Below are 17,433 nucleotides of genomic sequence, written 5' to 3' on the forward strand. Positions count from 1 at the left end.
AATTCGCAAAAAACCAAAATGAAGTTGGCACCGCACTTTGAAGTTAGAAAAATTTTAAAGGTTGTTCCAGGTTGTTCTAGGTTTGTTCTACATTGTTCCAAAATATCGCGTCCGAAAAAAATTTATTTTCCACAAAATTCGCAAAAAACCACCCCCGGGAAGTTGGCACCGCACTTTGAAGTTAGAAAAATTTTAAAGGTTGTTCCAGGTTGTTCTAGGTTTGTTCTATATTGTTCCAAAATATCGCGTCCGAAAAAAATTTATTTTCCACAAAATTCGCAAAAAACCAAAATGAAGTTGGCACCGCACTTTGAAGTTACAAAAATTTTAAAGGTTGTTCCAGGTTGTTCTAGGTTTGTTCTACATTGTTCCAAAATATCGCGTCCGAAAAAAATTTATTTTCCACAAAATTCGCAAAAACCCAAAAAGAAGTTGGCACCGCACTTTGAAGTTAGAAAAATTTTAAAGGTTGTTCCAGGTTGTTCTAGGTTTGTTCTATATTGTTCCAAAATATCGCGTCCGAAAAAAATTTATTTTCCACAAAATTCGCAAAAAACCAAAATGAAGTTGGCACCGCACTTTGAAGTTAGAAAAATTTTAAAGGTTGTTCCAGGTTGTTCTAGGTTTGTTCTACATTGTTCCAAAATATCGCGTCCGAAAAAAATTTATTTTCCACAAAATTCGCAAAAAACCACCCCCGGGAAGTTGGCACCGCACTTTGAAGTTAGAAAAATTTTAAAGGTTGTTCCAGGTTGTTCTAGGTTTGTTCTATATTGTTCCAAAATATCGCGTCCGAAAAAAATTTATTTTCCACAAAATTCGCAAAAAACCAAAATGAAGTTGGCACCGCACTTTGAAGTTACAAAAATTTTAAAGGTTGTTCCAGGTTGTTCTAGGTTTGTTCTACATTGTTCCAAAATATCGCGTCCGAAAAAAATTTATTTTCCACAAAATTCGCAAAAACCCAAAAAGAAGTTGGCACCGCACTTTGAAGTTAGAAAAATTTTAAAGGTTGTTCCAGGTTGTTCTAGGTTTGTTCTATATTGTTCCAAAATATCGCGTCCGAAAAAAATTTATTTTTCACTAATTTCAAAAAAAAAAAATATCTGGCACCGCACTTTTAAGATATCACGATTCTGGCGGTTGTTCTGAGTTGTTCTATAGGCACCACACTTTGAAGTTAGAAAAATTTTATAGGTTGTTTTAGGTTTGTTCTACTTTGTTCCAGAATTACATACAGCTGAGAATAAAACATTTCGAGAAAAGTAAAAAAAAAACAATTTTAGAGCTGGCAAAAGTGCGGACTTATAAGATTTCGCGATTCTGACAGTTGTTCTAGGTTGTTCTAGATATTTTGTTATATAATTCTCCAAAATATCGCGTTCGAAAAAAAGAATCATCCAAAAAAAGCGTTCTTGAAGACTGGTTCTGGAAAAAATGATTAGATATGTTTATAAAAAACACAAAGTAACACTTTTTATCGATTGACATTGGTTACGCGAACTTATATATTCATTTCACTGTTACGCGCATGCAAGGAGGACCACGGGCAGGTTGTCAATATCCTCCTCGTCTTTTTTTGTTTCTTTTTTTAATTTTTTTTGTTTTTTTATTCGTTTTTTTTTAATTTTTATTTTGATTTTTTTGTTGTTGTTTTTTTTTAATCAAATCAGAAATGAAACTTGTTATTCTCATATTTTGTTCAATACATTTTGTTATTTTTGTAGTTTTTTTTTCAATTTTCAACTAAAAAGCTTTCGACATTTAAATTTGATACAACTGACTTTGAAATCTTGGAGATCTAGGAAACACTTTCAATTTTCAAATTAAAATCAGTTAAACATTTCGATTTTTTTCTTATTATTTGTTTCCCCATACTTTACGAAAAACAATGCACGACAATTGAACTAAACTGGAATTTCTGTGGATGCCTTACAACTATAAAAACTTTTAAAACTATTGAACTTTATACGGTCAACTTATAAAACTATTTTGAAAACTTGGAGATTCAAGAGAACTTTTAAATTATGAAATTTTCAAGCGGCATTCAGCAGTTTCTCGCATTGTTTTTTTTTTGTTTGCTTGATTTCTTACACTTAATGAAATACGATGCCTAAAATTTATTTGAATGTAAACCTTATAATTATGGATGCTTTGAAAAATATTGAATTTTCCAAAGTCAGCTTCGTAAACTATAAAAAAAAACCTTAGAGATTAAAAGAAACTTTTTTCTTCAATTTTTTTAATTTTTATTTTTATTTATTTTTTGTTGTTTTTTTAGTTTTTTTTTTATCAATTCAGAAATGAAACTTCTATTTCTCATATTTTGTTCAATACAATATTTTGTTATTTTTGTAGATTTTGATTTTTTTTGTTGTTTTTTTTATCAATTCAGAAATGAAACTTGTTTTTCTCATATTTTGTTCAAAACATTTTGTTATTTTTGTAGTTTTTTTTCAATTTTCAACTAAAAAGCTTTCGACATTTAAATTTGATACATCTGACTTTGAAAGCGATAGGAAATCTTGGAGATCTAGGAAACACTTTCAATTTTCAAATTAAAATCAGTTAAACATTTCGATTTTTTTCTTATTATTTGTTTCCCCATACTTTACGAAAAACAATGCACGACAATTGAACTAAACTGGAATTTCTGTGGATGCCTTACAACTATAAAAACTTTTAAAACTATTGAACTTTATACGGTCAACTTATAAAACTATTTTGAAAACTTGGAGATTCAAGAGAACTTTTAAATAATGAAATTTGCAAGCGGCATTCAGCAGTTTTTCGCATTGTTTTTTTTTGTTTGCTTGATTTCTTACACTTAATGAAATACGATGCCTAAAATTTATTTGAATGTAAACCTTATAATTATGGATGCTTTGAAAAAGATTTAATTATTCAGAGTCAGCTTCGTAAACTATAAAAAAAAACTTAGAGATTAAAAGAATTTTTTAAATCATCACATTTGATTGACTTGCCACATTTAGAATTTTCTCATTACTTTTCAGAAAGCGATACGTGGACAATTGAACCAAACTATAATTTCCTTGGACATGAACCTTACAACTAAAAAGCTTTCAAATATATTGATTTTTATAATATAGTCAACTTCAAAAACTATTAAAAACTTAGAAATCGATTAAATTATTAATTTTGACACAGTAGTCACTTTTCGAATTTAAACTCGAGCGTAAATGCAGAATACCGGGTTGATAACCTCATTCGCTGAAATGCGTTTTGGCTTTGAAACCATATCATCTATACGGAACCACGTATCACCGTACTTAACGCAGCCAGTGTAGTGCCCAGGGGATTGGGGACCAGCGTGGTAATCTGCAATCCCAGCAAGCTGGAACGAAGATCCGCTTAAGCTAATCAATGTGGGAAAATCTTTTATTTCAAACCTTGCGTCTGCATCTTCGATACACTCTATGAAAGCGTGAGATCGATATTCGAATGTCGTTTCAACAAAGTTTTTACATTTCACACAGGGTTTTTTCGAAATGGAAATTTCGTTAGCTTTCACAGCATCACTTATTTTTACATACCCGTGACTCATGATAGTTTCGATGTCCAATGAAACGGTTACTAGTTGCCTCGTGAGAACCGTATTGCATACTTCGCACACTCTCCGTTCCTCTAGGCTAGGCTCTTCATGAAAAATGAGATCACATAAAATAGTGATGTTTGACAGCGCATCAATGGTTGAAACTCCAGGGGCGCTACCATCATGAACGAAGCACGATACTTGGCCCAAGATATTTGCACGTTGCTTATATACTTCAGGATGGCAACCCCTTTCTGAAAAAAGTTTCACGAATTCGAATATTTGCGATTTCGATTTTTGAATAGCATCGTAAAATTTTTCGTTGCTAGATGCACCAGCAAGAATATGGATGATTGTATCAAAGCCGCATGTATTTCTTATTATCACCCTTTGTTTGTTAATCTGGATTGACGGACAGAGAGTTCCATTTTGAATGACTTCGATGCCAGTTTTCCGTTTTTTATTCGATTTTGCCACTTTCAACTCAGGGCACGCATCTAAGTACACTCTTTTCGGTTTTTTCGGGTCATTTTTATTGCGCCAGTTATGTTCCGTACCCAGTTCATTGTCTGGTGATATTGGTGGTGATTTTTTTTCAGCGGACAACACATTGTCAATTTCCACTCGAGCTTCTGTTTCAGATGTTTGTATGGGAGCCACGCTGTTTGAAATTTCCAGGGTTCGAACCTGCTGCAGCGTATGTTTTTCCGCCATGACCAATTTTGTGCGTCCGGAAAAAGATGTCAAATGTGTTGTTACAAATTTATCAATTCTCATAGGGCGCCTCTCATGTGCCAATGTTCGGTGTTTTAAGTCATTGAACTCGCTTTCAACCGCAGATGAAGTCGCAACCATACTTCCATAGCCAAAATAACTTTTCATCACGTTTGAGTACAATGGGAAGTATGGAATTAGATTTTTTATGCGTTTCCCAATGCTAGGGACATAGTATGGATTCACATCTTCACCTATTCCACTTGAATCACTGGAGCGAAGATTTTCGAGTGAACTGTTGTAAAGCGACGTTCCCCATTCGAATATATTTATTCCACACTCTTCATCCGCTTCGTCTACTGCTAGATTATTTTCGTCCGATTCTTCTACTAATTCGGTAACTTTTTTTATAAATGCGTCTCCTTTTACCAAGGTATGCAAACGATTGAATTCTTTACCAGCTAAACTTAGACAACCATTTTCATCCATTCCAAAGGTTGGACTATTCGCGATAATCAGGGTACCCCGGAATATGTCTTTCAGTTGATGAAAATCCTCACATTTGCTTATCAACGCCATGATCATTATATAGAATTTCCGTACGAGTGGATTTACCGAATTCAATTCTTTCCACCGTGAAATCATTTTTACGTAATGGGAAACATCGAGACGGAGAAAGCATGAAGGAAGCAAGTCGGACAATTTTACTACGCAGTCGAAACATTTCGACAGATAATCTTGCAAATTCCGACATTGTGCGAACGCTCGCGCGCATGCACCAAGAAGAGCTTTATCAAAATCGCAAGTTACCTGTTTCGGTAATGGGAAATTTGCTTTATGGGATTGACCGATTCGGAGGATTTCATTAAGCCAAAACAGAATAGTGTTTGTGTTTTGAGAGGCGCTCAGCATCTGAAAAACTGGAATCTTTGATTCAAACGTTTCCGTCAATACTTGATACAAGTACAGATGGGAAGACAGTTCACCATTGGGTTTTATCAACTTTTTTCCTAATGAACCAGTGCCATCGATGCAAATATATTGGTGATGCAGCATATAAACGGCTACTTGTTCAGGTGTCCAGTAGTGAACGAAAAAAGGATCCAACCCAATAGTGTGAATCTCCCCTACGTGCCGTTCATATTTCATTGTTTGAATATTAGCCACTGGATCTGTGCCTTTCAACCCGAAAATAATATTTTTCTGTTCCTGCTTGGCCTTGCGTAGGATCGCATTTTTTGGAAGATTTGCTGGTTCGCGATCCCCAAACTTCATCCGTTTGTCTGCTTCGCTTCGTCGCCAGATCGACGGTAGAATATTGCTTTCTGCCAATTCCGATGAAATTTCTTTTCTTCGCTTGCCCTTCAATTGTCTCTTTTTAGAGTGTTCAAACCTTTCGTCGTAATTTTCTAGCAAGCAGTCCATTAAAACATCCTCACGAGGCAATGGTTTGTTTGCAACCAAACCGGAAAATTTACAACCGCATTCTTTGCAGTGACCAGAAATTTTTAATTGAACTCCGGACTCGGTCATACTATTTTTTTTGAAACATAGAGGGCATTGTATTCGATACTGGAGCCACAGTTGTTCGTACAATTTATCGGTCCAAATTTTTCGTTTCAATACTGAATATCCTCTCTCAGTTAATTTTGGATCGTGATAATCGACATTTTCTGGCGCCATGATGACCCAAATTTCATGTGGAATTTTCAAAGTAAAAGGATACTCGGTCATCTTACTCGAATTGCTATCGCGAGTGTCATCTTTTTTCGAATCATCTAAAAGAGAAACTTCACTGATTTGGAAATTGTGATATCCGAGTACTTTGTCCCATGTTTCGTACCGATTGTTCTTGAGTATGGTGTAAACATATTTGGGACTGATCTTAGAATCTGTGGCAGAGTTCAAAACGTTACTTATTTTTTGATAAATGTCGGAACTCGGAACAACAGGTTTGCCGAAAGAGTCGATTATATTTTTATATTCGGGGGACAAAATGATTTCTGATAATTTTGATATTAAATACGCCATTGTGTTTTATTGCGCAAATTTTCATGGATCTATCGATTGATGGAATAAAATTAACGTCCGTCGTGAAAAAAATGGCTTTCTGATGTAATCGAAAAAATTCCAAACAAAAGTTTGGTGGGTGATGCTAGCAAGCATAAACGGAAGTAACAGATTTCTGATGTTTTCTCGGAATGTGACTTGTGTCTAGAGTATCTAGCAGCTTGACTCGTCTGAACTCGTCTCACAGTGTGCGGGTAGATCACGCGCCTGGCCTCCCTACCACTTGTCGTATGCAACAGACAAACGTGAATCTGTTAGGTCCTCTACCGACATAATATATCGCGCCTTGAGAGCATCCCCTCCCTACGACACGCTCGCTACCATCCAATGAAGGCGGGTTGTGTCTAGATAATTTATATAGGTAAACTAATAAAATGCTTTCTGATGGTAACACCTGAATTTAGGAGAGTTAGCAGGAAAATCGAATTAAAAAAAAAAACTGAGTGCTTTTTTGCTATGAACTTTTATATGAATTTAAAACTTGTATAATATACTTCTACGCCAAAAACCCGAATGTGTCGGAAACGTCGAATTTTTTTATTTTCAAAATTGTATTATGTCGAAGAGAGAATAAGTTTTTTTTATTGGCAGTACGTTGTACTAGGATGGTGGGATGACTTAGCACAAACGGTATTTTTACAATAATATGTTAGCGTCGCAAATGCGAGCGTACACGAACGACAACCTTTATAATTGCGCACAAATATCAATTATGAATGCAAAGGTGATAAACTTTTTTTACCCCACAAATTCGATACAATAAGATGAATAAAATAATCAGTGTAAGTAGTTCTGAAAAGAACTTTTTAACGCTTTAAAAACTCAAAATATAAAGTTATAATAAGATATGTCAAAGTTAAATTACTATTGAGTTAATAAATACCTAATGAATAAATTTGATAATTTATAATATATTATATACCCTACAGCAACGTGTAAGAATGTTATCGAAATAACTATCTTTCTATGAAAAATAAATAATGTTAATTAATAGCAAAAGTAAGTGAAACCGGAAAATGTGTTGTGAAGAAACAATAAGATGAATAAAATAATCAGTGTAAGTAGTTCTGAAAAGAACTTTTTAACGCTTTAAAAACTCAAAATATAAAGTTATAATAAGATATGTCAAAGTTAAATTACTATTGAGTTAATAAATACCTAATGAATAAATTTGATAATTTATACTATATTATATACCCTACAGAAACGTGTAAGAATGTTATCGAAATAACTATCTTTCTATGAAAAATAAATAATGTTAATTAATAGCAAAAGTAAGTGAAACCGGAAAATGTGTTGTGAAGAAACAATAAGATGAATAAAATAATCAGTGTAAGTAGTTCTGAAAAGAACTTTTTAACGCTTTGAAAACTCAAAATATTCGATTTCGGTTGCGTCCACTGCGTAGGGAGCCGACCGCGCGAGTGAGCCGCGCGGCTACCTATCTCGCAGAACTCAATATCCCTTCCCTCCTCACCTTCACCCCGTCCCGAACTACGCCTGCTCATTGTATTAAACAGTATACAATACTATTTTCTGTAAGATTGACACTTTTAAAAGTTCGTTATATCTTTTGAATGGAATATACAATTTTTTTAATTTAAAAAGTAATTTGCTGGTATTGAAACAGTCTATAATAAAACATCATTTAATGGGATAAGGATTAATATATTATGTGTATGGATAACATGGTTTGATTACTATCGGCACTTCTATTTACTTTGAAAACGTAAAAAAGTTGTTGTAGTAACATAACTACTGAAGATGGACATATGGTATCGCGGACTTTCTTGTAGATATTGATCCATTCTATAATACCGTAGAACATTTTTTTGGTCTATCTTCAATAGATTCCGCAGCGCACGCGATGACAGAAGTTTTATTGAGGAATTTTTTACACCTTGGGTTACATTATTGCATTTTTGGTAAGGATCTCTATTTTTTTTGAAAATGCAATATAGCCTATGTTGCTCAGTAAAGATGCAGCTTTCTAATGGTGAAAGAATTTTTGAAATCGGTCCAGTAGTTTATGCGTGAAAACCATACATACATACTAACATAATTACAAACCTTTCCTCTTTATAATATTAGTATAGATTTGGTCAACCAACATTTGCTTACAGTGATAAAAGGTCATTGGATTCTTACAATATAAATATTACATGCATCAAAATATGTTCTTGCCGAAAGTAACAAATAATTAAAGGTTAACACAGCATGCACCAATTGAACAGAGCTATTTCTTAAAAGTACAATACAGACATGTTATTATTATTATTACATAGATGGAATAATTTAATTAATAGGCTGATAACAATAATTTACGTTTTTAATTTATGAATTAATTTATGAAATATTTTTTGTTTCTATAATAGCGCGAATTCTCTGAGCTAAAAGACAATTGAAGAACAAGTTAGTTCAGTTATACAGTGCAACCTAGATATAACAAATCTGAAGGGAACAAATAATTAATATTCGTTATATCAAGTAATTCATTGAACTGAGGTTCGTTATGTTGAGGTTAGGTTGGTCTAAAATTCGTTATAAAGAGGTTTTTTACGTTTCTGATCCATTTCAACTTGAATCTTAACAGCTGCAGTTAGACGACGAGCGCGGTCGCCGCGCGGCGACTGCGCGGTGGCTGTTCAGTTATAGCAAATTTATGTTTTATTAACAAGGACGTAAAGTTGAAATTAATTTTGAGTAACTAACTGCGCGGTGGCCGCGCGGTGGCTGCGCGCTCGATCGCGTATATTGAATCTTATGGACAATTCAAGGGTATTAAGAAAAATTTGTTAAATCGAGGAAATCGTTATATTGAGGTAGGTACGTTAACTTCTTTTTGGGTTTTTGCGAATTTTGTGGAAAATAAATTTTTTTCGGACGCGATATTTTGGAACAATGTAGAACAAACCTAGAACAACCTGGAACAACCTTTAAAATTTTTGTAACTTCAAAGTGCGGTGCCAACTTCATTTTGGTTTTTTGCGAATTTTGTGGAAAATAAATTTTTTTCGGACGCGATATTTTGGAACAATATAGAACAAACCTAGAACAACCTGGAACAACCTTTAAAATTTTTCTAACTTCAAAGTGCGGTGCCAACTTCCCGGGGGTGGTTTTTTGCGAATTTTGTGGAAAATAAATTTTTTTCGGACGCGATATTTTGGAACAATGTAGAACAAACCTAGAACAACCTGGAACAACCTTTAAAATTTTTCTAACTTCAAAGTGCGGTGCCAACTTCTTTTTGGTTTTTTGCGAATTTTGTGGAAAATAAATTTTTTTCGGACGCGATATTTTGGAACAATATAGAACAAACCTAGAACAACCTGGAACAACCTTTAAAATTTTTCTAAGTTCAAAGTGCGGTGCCAACTTCTTTTTGGGTTTTTGCGAATTTTGTGGAAAATAAATTTTTTTCGGACGCGATATTTTGGAACAATGTAGAACAAACCTAGAACAACCTGGAACAACCTTTAAAATTTTTCTAACTTCAAAGTGCGGTGCCAACTTCCCGGGGGTGGTTTTTTACGAATTTTGTGGAAAATAATTTTTTTTCGGACGCGATATTTTGGAACAATATAGAACAAACCTAGAACAACCTGGAACAACCTTTAAAATTTTTCTAACTTCAAAGTGCGGTGCCAACTTCTTTTTGGTTTTTTACGAATTTTGTGGAAAATAAATTTTTTTCGGACGCGATATTTTGGAACAATATAGAACAAACCTAGAACAACCTGGAACAACCTTTAAAATTTTTCTAACTTCAAAGTGTGGTGCCAACTTCCCGGAGGTCAACTACTTTTTGGTTTTTTGCGAATTTTGTGGAAAATAAATTTTTTTCGGACGCCATATTTTGGAACAATGTAGAACAAACCTAGAACAACCTGGAACAACCTTTAAAATTTTTCTAACTTCAAAGTGCGGTGCCAACTTCTTTTTGGTTTTTTGCGAATTTTGTGGAAAATAAATTTTTTTCGGACGCGATATTTTGGAACAATATAGAACAAACCTAGAACAACCTGGAACAACCTTTAAATTTTTTCTAACTTCAAAGTGCGGTGCCAACTTCTTTTTGGTTTTTTACGAATTTTGTGGAAAATAAATTTTTTTCGGTCGCGATATTTTGGAACAATATAGAACAAACCTAGAACAACCTGGAACAACCGCCAGAATCGCGATATCTAAAAAGTGCGGTGCCAGCTCAAAAATCGGGTTTTTTGACTTTTCTCGAATAGTTTTAATCTCAGCTGTATGAAATTCTGGAACAATGTAGAACAAACCTAGAACAACCTGGAACAACCTTTAAAATTTTTCTAACTTCAAAGTGCGGTGCCAACTTCCCGGAGGTGATAATCCCTGATTCTGTAAATCCTTTGGACTGAGATTTTAATGATTAGATTTCACAATTTAAATGTAAAACAGTGTTTGAAAATCATTTTTTTAAATATAAACTTTGTCTTATTTTAACCTTCCATACATCCATCATTACGCCAGCTTCAGTAAGACACTTTAATTGTTCTAAGTAAATAATTTTCCAAGTAAATCAATACAACAAATATATATTCGCAATCGTGTGGTTTATCCTCGCTATTAACTTTGAATTATCGAAACAAATTTCGTTACTTTTCTCTTTTACCATAAAATCACTTTAAAACTCATAATTCTAATAAACTATGCATGAAAAAAAATACATTTAACCACTCTATATACATATCGTCTTCGGAAGCTCGGGGAATATGACAGTTGCCGAACTGTGACGAATTTTTCTATGCGCATTATCAGTTTGGGAGTACTGTATACTGTTTTGACTTTTAGTATCAAATCTGTTATTGTCGTAAAATAATCTGGCAATACTGAGTAAGGTGACGATTTTGGTATCTTTGAATCTTGCCAAAGAAGTTTCACTTCTGACCCATGTGCTCGGCACACACGCTCTTTTTTTTCTTAAATTCCCGATACTACCTATTTAATTACAGGCATATGGGGTGACGGTTCTGTCTTAACCGAGGTGCTTTTATCTCTTCTGGAAAAGAAATCAGTTGAATTATTACTAAGTGATTACTGCGAAACTTACCTTGACGCCTTTGCTACTGTGTGAGTACGGGTACATTTTTTTACTTGAGTTTTAGTGTTAGACCCGTTATCATTACTATTTAGATATTTCAGTTACAAAGAAAGAAAAAAAATAATTGTTATAATATAAAAAAACACGATTAATCACACATAATTAATTAGTAGGTAACAAAAAAAAATGAGTACCTACCTACTTATTGGATTCCGCTTTTCTAGGATTCGATTCTTAATTAGGTAAGTACATACCTATAGTCTATACTATTCACACTTATATTATTATTCATTTATATTTCAGTTCTGAAGGAATAGGTTTTACAAACTCAAAGCTGAGTGCCACCAAATTAGAGGAGTTTCTGAGATTCTCGAAAAAGTACAAAATATTTTTTGAAAAGCTTTTCATCGAAAATAATCAAACCAAAAATAAAGCAGCCAGTGCTTCCGATGTAATTGCCAAAAGATTGACCGATCGATTGAAAGCGGGCTTTAAAGATACGAAATTTTACTGGCAAACCTTATCTAAGGCTATTGTTAATAATATTGAGTCTGAGCGACAGAATAGAGGCAAAGTCTTTAAGGCCATCGAGATACATATATTAATACTTAAGTTTTTGAAGGCCAATAACGAAATCGTTATATGTAATTACAAATCTGGCTTCGAAGACTTCTTAAATACGACATGCAATGCTTATTTCTTACAATCCGACAACAAGAATATGGAAGCGGCCGTTTTGGGAGCATTACTTAGTTTTTATGTGGATTTGCAGAATATAGACGGGTTATTAACCAAAGTGAAGGATCACGGATTAGATTCACTTTACTCAGTTTATGATAAAGTGGTACGGGCATGGCTCGAAAGCGAGGCGGCTAGTCGCTGCCTCGTCGACCTTGTGTTTGAGTTAGCGAAATTCTTCACTGAAGAGGAACTGGATCTTATGTTTAAATCCTTCGAAAAGGTAAGCACTTTTGTGACCGACTTATTTTTAAACTTTTTACTCTAATTGAGTCCACGTACTTACAAGTGTATATTATGTACTTATAAATATTGTTTGATTGAAAACCATTACGTTACTAATTGTTACAATTATTGATTTTATGAAATACATATATTTATGAATGATAACACTCTCTGTCTTACGAATAGTCTTTTGCAAAAGTATTACCTAGCTTTACTCATTTAACTAAGTAACAAAAATGTACAATATTTTTCAGTTACCTTTACCGGTAGTGCAGTGGTGCACGTCGGCGGGCCTGTCTCTGCCGCACTGCAGCGGCGCGGCGGCGAGGTGGCTGCGCGCCGACGTGCTCGAGCGCACGCTCGGCGCGCCCGAAGTTCGCCCCCTGGGACTAGCAGCTATCAAAATCATTCTGGAATGTCTTGCGCGTGATGGTAAACATCATAATATTTGATTTAAAAGTAAATGTATGCTCTGCATATTTCTGGACTCTTGGCCAGTGGTGACTATAGATAGGTATATAACAGCGGATACGTGAACCATTCTGCCTGGAAATTGTAGTTCGATTAGAACCATACCATCGAACGTGTGATACGTTTATACGTATATTATGTTTCAGAAACGCTGCTAACTGCGAGTGCTATTGACACGTTATTATCGCCAAACGTGACTCTGGTGACCGATTGCCCCGCCCTCGCATTGTCTCTACTTCTCCATACTTTCGAACTTCATCTGACAGTTCAGGTGAGACGTCTATATTGTCGTGGTCTAGACTCTAGTCTATCAAATGTATTGAAGTGAAACTTCTTTATCGGGGTTGGAAAAAATTTAGTGTAACATTTTTTCGTTACGCGTGACATTTTTCCGTTATGCGCCATTTTTTTCTTATCCCTACCACGCGTGATTCGACATATTTCTGTAAAGTTAATTATTTTTTGAAAAATAAGGTCATAAAGAATTTTCAATTCTTACGTGTGTACACTAGTACACGCACACATTTTTTGAAGTGAAACTTCTTTAACGGGGTTGGAAAAAAATTTAGTGTAACATTTTTTCGTTACGCGTGACATTTTTCCGTTACGCGCCATCTTTTTCTTATCCCTACCACGCGTGATTCGACGTGTTTCTGTAAAGTTGCATATAGTAAATTATTTTTTGAAAAATAAGGTCATCCAGAAGTTTCACTTCTTACGTGTGCACACTAGTACACGCACACATTTTTTTGTTTTTCTACTTTCAATAAATCTTAGAGTAAAATGACATTTATAGAACGTTTATAATATAATATAATATTATTGTTAGATGTATATTTTTGTCGATCAATAGCAGTGTCAACTGTCATTATAGTTGTAAGAAACTTATTCCTATTGGAACATGTTTAGCGGTCGAATCCTTGTCGAATCCAATAAAATGCCTTCCTTCGAATCGTGGCGCATTCCTACGGATCGAATCGTCCCACGTTGTTTATTCAACTAACGTCCAAACCAAATGTTAAGGCTTTGTTCGTTCTATTAAGTAGACGGTTTATTTAAAGTTTGTACAAAATCGGTAGTGCGGTACTTCATTCAGCACATTTTGTGTAACAAATGAATTCGATAGAACTCGATAATTAATAGCGGACCATTTTTCAAATGCCACATGCTGTCAACAGTCAAACTGAACCTTCTATCAGACGAGGATTTTTGAATTTGACAAAATTGAAACTTTTTTCAGTGTTGATAGTAAAAGTATGTAGTCATGTCATTCATGCGGTCATTTCATTTTGACCGCTTCGAATTCGAATTATTGCTTTCTGTTGTGTTCTAACATGTAGCCGTCGGTGTTTCATGTCGTGTAGCGAAGCGCGTACCGGGCTGCTAGTTATTTATTTAAGTACCTACATAAATATGTATAATTTTTTGAAGTGAAACTTCTTTATCGGGGGTGGACAAAAATTTAGTGTAACATTTTTGCGTTACGCCGTACGCGTGACATTTTTGCGTTACGCCGTGAGCGTGACATTTTTGCGTTACGCGCCAACTTTTTCTTATCCCTACCACGCGTGATTCGACGTATACTTTCTCCAGTGGATAGCGTATCGTTTTAACGTACGTCCTACCACTTTACTTGACCGTTTTTCTATTGCACTCGAATTTGTTTCCAACGCTCTATAGTGACGTGTTAATATTACTGTTCTGCTGTTTATTATCCCTAATAGAGAAAAATAAAAATAATATTATATTAAAGTGATCAGCAAAATCAAAGTGTTTATTTTAATTCTAATTCCAGTGAATTTCTAAAAAAAGTAAGTAATTACATCTATTTTCAAATACTTATAGATGTAATTATGGTATTTATTATTTATTTTTCTAAGTTATTTAAAATTAACCTCACTTTTTGATAGTATTTTTCAATTTTATTATATTATGTATAGATACACTAATAGTTAATACGTGGGTGGAATAATTATGGTATAAATTTTTTCTAATACTTGAATGTTGATTGTGGTACATATTTATTTTTCTAAAATATTTAGAGTTAACCGCAGTTTTTGATTGAATTTTTTAAAACACCAACACGTGGGCGTGATTATACTACGTAACGAGCGTGTTAGACTAACATATTTCTGTAATATTGTATATCTAGTAAATTATTTTTTGAAAAATAAGGTCATAAAGAAGTTTCACTTCTTACGTGTGTACTCTAGTACACGCACACATTTTTTTTATTTATTATTTTTCTATTAAGAATACTTGGGGCGTGGCGTGATACAATAGAAACCCGAAGCCAAAAACATAGTTTTTAGAATTTTTATCTGTTTGTATATCTGTAGGTATGTCTGTACCTATGTATGGCCGGGCTAAACTCAAAAAGATACTGCATGGATTTACTTTAAATTTGGTACAGAGATAGCTTGAGACCTGAGGAAGGACATAAAATAGGATTTTATCCCGAAAATCCCACGGGAACGGGAACTATGCGGGTTTTAGCAAGTGATACATATTTTCGTTCTGTAGGAACTAATATTAATTTCATAAATGTAAACAAACTTTGATACTTATGAATTTAAATAAACGATGCAAAGGTGGGGGACAACGATGAGAGCGCGCGACGCCTGCAGCAGTGCGCGGAGGCGTGCGCGGCGCGCGCGCGGTTGCCGCACCGCGCCGCCGGCCAGTTCGCGCGCGGCGCCGCTGCCGCACTGCAGCGCCGGCTCGCACTTCTGTGAGTGACCAATTTCTTTGGTGGCTTTTGTCTGCAATTGCTTTTGTGCAGTGTCGGTTCACACCATTTTCACATCTAAAATTTAATAATTTTCCGATCTATTATTTTGATTGATTATCTGAGCGCATTTGTCATTTCAGCGAATATCCTTATGATGAGATTTTCGTGAATCATTTGGCGGAATTGAGTTTCTATATAACGGATTATTTCAACCGAACCACAGAAAACGATACGATAGGAGAGATCCACGAAATACTTTTTGAAAATCCAACAGATTATAAATGTTCAACTACGGTGCGAACCTTCGCCCTCGTCAAAGACTGCATCTTAGGGCTTTTTAACTGTCCCATGGAAGCGGAGGACGAGTCTCTCGGGTTCCGTCGCGAAGGAATAATGCCAATTCTGGACGGGAACGAGGAAATATACCTGAGGAAGAAGGATATCGAGATATTTATCCGGAATGTAATTTTCCGCGGGCTGTATTTGCTGAAGGCAGCGAGCAACATAGACAAAGCGAAAGATTTCGCGCAGGGCGCGTGGTCGCCGGCGGTGCAGCGGCTCGTGCGCGCCTGCGTGGACTTCGCGCGCGACTACGCCGTGCTGCGCTCGCTGCACGAGGTGCACCCCAACAGCTGGGACTACTTCATCTACACCCAGCCGCTGGTGAGAATCGCATTCTTGATCCCTTGCTGTAGTATTCCTTGTGAAAAAAATAAAATTCGTTTCGTTGTAACGAAACTTACACGGTTAATGTTATTTGTTTCAGATGCCGTTCGATGATATTCTTGAAAAGGGAGAACACTGGGCGGGTCATATTTTATATAAAATAGAAAACGAAGGTTGTAAAGATTTTTTCGTATCGGTAGTTAAATTATTGACCGACCTTTCGAATAAGTACGGCTACTACTACGCATACGTCCGCTCCAAAAGATTGTACAAAGTCGCCAAAAAAGCACGAACAAATTTTCTAAACAAGGAGTATATACAGAGAACGTTTTACTACAAGGATGAATCGGAGTTAAAGGAAATGATTCAATCGAATGGATATTTTCACAGCATTCAGGTAAATTACAAAAATGAATTCGTAATTTCGGACTTCGTACCTACCGTATTATGCGCTGCGATCATACGCAACATATCATACGTCAACAGTAGGAATGCGACCTACGAATCGTCATCTTCTATCTAATATATAAAAATCAATGCCACTTTTCGTTGTAATTCCATAACTCGAGAACGGCTGAACCGATTTCGATAATTCTTTTTTTATTATATTCCTTGAAGTACGAGGATGGTTCTTATGTAGAGAAAACGTTAATATGTACCACGGGCGAAGCCGGGGCGGACCGCTAGTACAGTATAAATGAGAATCTTAAAACGCGAGGCATATCGCGTGTATATTACAACCACTTACGACATATCGACATAGCGACACAGATTAAATAAAATGATGCACAAAGACGCGTTCCAGATGTGCGCGACCGAAACGGCATCGGACACGAGAAACGCGCAGGCCGCGCGCGTGGTGGCGACGCGCACCGCCGCGATGCGCCTGTGGCGCCGCCAGCCCGACGCCGACCTGCCCAACGTCGACCTGTTCGACATTTACCTGCCCGACAACCCTCGCCATCCCGACGGCCACAGCGCGCTGCCCGACGGGTACGAGTGCCGAAAATTGCGTGGGGTGTCCCTTTAGAAACATAAAACCGAAAGAATATTATTAAAATTTAAAACTTATTCATATAGCAGAACACGCGGCTTCGAATCTCATTTCTCTTGATCGATTTTTTTCTATTCTTTAAAAATTTATAATTATTATCTGGTACCTACCTACCTAGTTGTCGTGGCCATATCATAGAT

At 35.5% G+C, this 17,433-nt stretch overlaps 1 protein-coding gene and 1 long non-coding RNA gene across 2 annotated transcripts in view; one reads left to right on the plus strand and one right to left on the minus strand.

Moving 5' to 3' along the window:
• Positions 1–17,433, plus strand: part of LOC123702265 — a 70,610-nt gene that overhangs the window by 19,622 nt on the left and 33,555 nt on the right. Inside the window, exons 5-12 of the mRNA XM_045649957.1 lie at positions 11,320–11,437; positions 11,712–12,369; positions 12,626–12,803; positions 12,989–13,113; positions 15,434–15,573; positions 15,714–16,236; positions 16,340–16,636; positions 17,045–17,232. Coding sequence (XP_045505913.1) covers positions 11,320–11,437; positions 11,712–12,369; positions 12,626–12,803; positions 12,989–13,113; positions 15,434–15,573; positions 15,714–16,236; positions 16,340–16,636; positions 17,045–17,232 — 2,227 coding nt within the window. The remainder of the gene's footprint in view (positions 1–11,319; positions 11,438–11,711; positions 12,370–12,625; positions 12,804–12,988; positions 13,114–15,433; positions 15,574–15,713; positions 16,237–16,339; positions 16,637–17,044; positions 17,233–17,433) is intronic.
• Positions 10,427–10,682, minus strand: LOC123702207. The gene is made up of 2 exons (XR_006752837.1): positions 10,634–10,682; positions 10,427–10,497 (listed from the first exon to the last, which is right to left on the minus strand). It is a non-coding gene; the product is annotated as an uncharacterized LOC123702207 (long non-coding RNA).

The sequence above is a fragment of the Colias croceus genome, chromosome 23 (genome assembly GCF_905220415.1).
Source record: "Colias croceus chromosome 23, ilColCroc2.1".
Classification (NCBI taxonomy): domain Eukaryota; kingdom Metazoa; phylum Arthropoda; class Insecta; order Lepidoptera; family Pieridae; genus Colias; species Colias croceus.